The 3,947-nt window shown below is 35.6% G+C and overlaps 1 protein-coding gene across 1 annotated transcript; it reads right to left on the reverse strand.

The window, feature by feature from the left end:
- Window positions 1–1,843: 1,843 nt before the first annotated feature.
- Window positions 1,844–3,434, reverse strand: LOC141399945 (uncharacterized). Its single transcript, XM_073979313.1, has one exon. It carries the CDS (start codon window positions 3,117–3,119, stop codon window positions 2,682–2,684), a length of 438 nt encoding a protein of 145 aa, XP_073835414.1. The 5' UTR covers window positions 3,120–3,434; the 3' UTR covers window positions 1,844–2,681.
- Between the last annotated feature and the right edge of the window lie 513 nt (window positions 3,435–3,947).

Consider the following 3,947-nt stretch of genomic DNA (forward strand, 5'->3'; position numbering starts at 1 on the left):
ACGTTCCCACTGGTCACAAAAACTTCTCACCAAAAATGTTTACTGCAGGTCCATGTTTTAGTATATCCCCATATAACGGTATAACGATTATCGGTATTTTGAGGATTTGAGCTATAATTTTGTTTTTCCGTTTGTAACGCATTAAAATAATCATTTGCGACACTATACATTTTGGGAAGATGCGTCTTTTGTTTGCAGGCAGGTGAAGTTCGATAATGGGCTATATCGGTCCACGTTTTGGTATAGCTTCCATATAACTGTACCTTCGATTTCCGGTATTTTGACGTTTTTAGCTACACTTTCAGACCGAATTAGCTATAATTTGACATTTAGGGTTCCCAAGGGTCAAGAAACTTATATTCTAAAACTAGTTTTGGAATATCTCCCATAGAACGGCACCCACGATTTCAAGTATTTTAATGTTTTTAGACCGGATTACATATGACTTGACACTTAGGGATCCTAGTGCCAAAAAAGCGTATAGTGCAAATATAAATATTATAGGCCCAGTATAACGGTACCACCCGATTTTCGATATTTTGAGGATTTTATGTACAATTTTTAACCGAACTGGCTGTTATTTGACATTTGAGGTTCTCAGACAGCACGAATTTCTCCACCAAAAATCGTCGACATAGGTCCATGTTTTGGTTTAGTCCCCACATAACAGTACCTCCCGACTTTCGGTATTTTGAGGATTTTAGCTACAATTTTTAACCGAACTAGCTGTAATTTGACATTTAAGGTTCTCAGTGATCACGAAACTTCTCCACCAAAAATCGTCAACATAGGTCCATGCTTTGGTATAACGCACCTACCGACTTTTGGTATGTTAAGAGTTTTAAATACATATTTTAACCGAACTAGCTGTAATTTGGCATTTAATGTTCTCAGAGGCCACGAAAGTTCTCCACCAAACATCGTCGACATAGGTCCATGTTTTGGTATAGCCTCCGTATAACGGTACCACCCGATTTTCGGTATTTTGAGGATTTAGCTACAATTTTTAACCGAACTAGCTGTAATTTGACATTGAGGTTCTCAGTGGTCACAAAACTTCCTCACTAAAATTCGTTAACATAGGGCCATGGTTTGGTATAGCCCCCATATAAGGGTACCTCCCGATTTTCGGTCTTTTGAGGGTCTTAGCTACATTGTTTGATGGAACTACCCGTAATTTGACGTTTAAGGTTCCCTGCAGTTACAAAACTTTGATATAGCGCCGTAGGTGGTACCTTTCACCTGGTAGAACACTTTTTTAGATTTGATTAGATAATTTAGGCATTTGAGGTATCCGTGGTCGAAAAAATGTTGCACCTAAAATTGTGGATGGTAAAGGAAACTAATTATTCCATTTTAATTAAGAATATTTAATGGTGCAGGGTATGAAAAAACGACTTTTTACTTGTTCATTCTATATTGGCTATAATTTGGTATTTAGGGTGCCCACAGGTCCGAAAACTTCTTCACCACAAATTATGGATTAAACAGCAAGAAAATTAAGCTTATTCTTTTGTTAACATACCCAAAGGCTTTTGTAACATACTACAATTTATTCATTTGACTCCCCTCACCTCATCCATCCAAATAATATCCGAAGCGTATATTGCAATTTATAATGCAATATGGGTTAATTTATTCAATTATGCACAGAAAACCCCATTGGGTATTTAATTTGTAATCGTGGGAAACTAGACCATTGGCCAATAGCGAATAATTGGCCCCAGACACGCAAAATAGACAACACAACAATCAACATTTATCAGTTAACTAAAAATTAATTTATTTCACAATAATTATTATTTAATAATTATAAACAAAAAAGTAACAAAAAATACTGAAATTAAAAATAAACAACAACAATACAACAACAATGGTAACAGATAATTAACCTATGAACAGTCAGACCACAAAAATGAACATGATGTATGAGAGAGACACACACACACAAAGCATGCAAATTCAAATAAAAAATTTTCACACCAAATGTGAACGAGCAATCTTCCTGGAACGTGTCCACCTTTTGGGGTATGCAAAATGAAATACAGTCCAACATGGTTATAATGAACAGAAGTTTTAGGGAATTAGATAAATGATATTAACTTGTGGTCTTTACATGTAATTTTTTACATTCAGATTTATCAAGCGATTTATTTGATAGATAACCAACCCATTGTGTTTTCAACATTCGCTTCTACGCTGTTCATTATAACCATTTTCGAATGTATTCAACAATGCAAAAATCTTGAAACATTTTTGTTCACGTTTGGTAAAGTTGTGAAAAACGCTTTCTTTGGTCTATTTAACAGGCAGTTAGCGCATATAATAGGCATCGTAAACGGAATGTTATGAATTGAAATGAAAATTGTGATGATGAATGAATGAATGAAATTTTTTTGTTTGCCATAAAACTAGATTTGTTCGTATCATGTAACACCTTGCCGCTAAGTAGTGGCAAAATTAATGTAAAACAAAACAGAGGCACTGTTGCTCTCGAGAAAAAAGGATAGTGTTACATCACATTGGGTAGTCCATCCACTCCCACTAGATTTTGAATAATTTTCCAACACACACATACACACTTGCACACATTGAATTCTCTAAGTTATCATCACATTCTTAGTTATTTGATTTTTCAACCTTCTCAGTTCTTTAATTCAGCGTTCTCTCTCTTTCTGCACTTAAGGTCTGTTGTCCTTGGGGAATTCATAGGTGGTACTATAGCTAAGAGCTCCTTTGCCATGATCTATACCGGGCACGGGTTTGGTCTCGAAATCATGCAAATGTTGGTGCAGAGACAACGATTCATGCTCATAATGTTGTGGTTCATGGAATTCATGCTCATACGATGGAGCTCCATATTCTATGTGCTCGCTACCTTCAGCGTATTCATCTCCCTGCTTCTGATGACTTTCACCAAAGTCCGAGGGAAAATGTGATTCATCCAAGTGATCACCCAATGAGCCCAACGACTCATAATGGGCCGATGCACTCTTTGCTAAATCATCGCTAAAATCATGTGATTCCAATGATTTGCCATCATAGTGGCCAATAACACCAGCCTGGCTGGTGCCCACTAGAAGCGTAATGGCCAATAATAAAATATTGTATAGAGACATCCTTGGAAATGCTGTTGTTGTTGGTGTTGGCTGGTAATCCTTTGTTTTGGCTCTGTTTCCTTTTAAACCCGAAAGTTATTTGTTGTTGTTAATATTAGTATACCGTTGTGTTGTAGCGTTGTAAGTAAACTAATTTTGGCATAGACCAATATCTTCAATTTATATATGAAAAATAGTTGGCCATTGCTAATGGAAAGCATAATCGAAAGCATAACAAACCGCAAATGAAACAGCAAAGAAAAAACTAACAGGCAGCAGGTAATGATGTTTTAGATTGAAGACAAGTGCGGCAGCTACATCTTTGCTTCATGTGGGCTTTTCTTTTTGTACCGCCTGCGGTTGTAAAGTTTCGTTTTGAAAACTAAAACATCATTAGTCATAGCTGATAACTTTGCTGTAGTTGTTTCTGTCACATGTTGTTGACTTTGCTCGGTGACAGTTTTCATTGTAGAAAATATCTGCCCATATGACCCATTTTAATTATGGCCTATTGATTATATTAATAGGACTAGAGCACTTGAATAATTGAGGTGTTATAAGGTTCCTCAATACAGTGGTTACAAGTGTATAAAATAATATAAATACAAAAAAATTAAAAAAATTGTATTAAGAAAGAAAAAAATACCAAACACATTTAGAAATAGCTTTTGGTGACTTCATCCGATTCGATCAATGAAAGATATTAATATTTCAAGGTACGATGGTCACTAAAAAACCTTGTGGCCTAGGCAAAACGCAGTGTCGCTAGTCGTCATTTGAAATTTTTTGTGAATGTTTGACCGTTTTTAGCGTAAATGGAATTTACTTTGCAAAAAAAAAAAATGAAAT

The sequence above is a fragment of the Musca autumnalis genome, unplaced genomic scaffold (assembly GCF_047663935.1).
Source record: "Musca autumnalis isolate F117 unplaced genomic scaffold, ASM4766393v1 scaffold_3, whole genome shotgun sequence".
NCBI classification, from domain to species: domain Eukaryota; kingdom Metazoa; phylum Arthropoda; class Insecta; order Diptera; family Muscidae; genus Musca; species Musca autumnalis.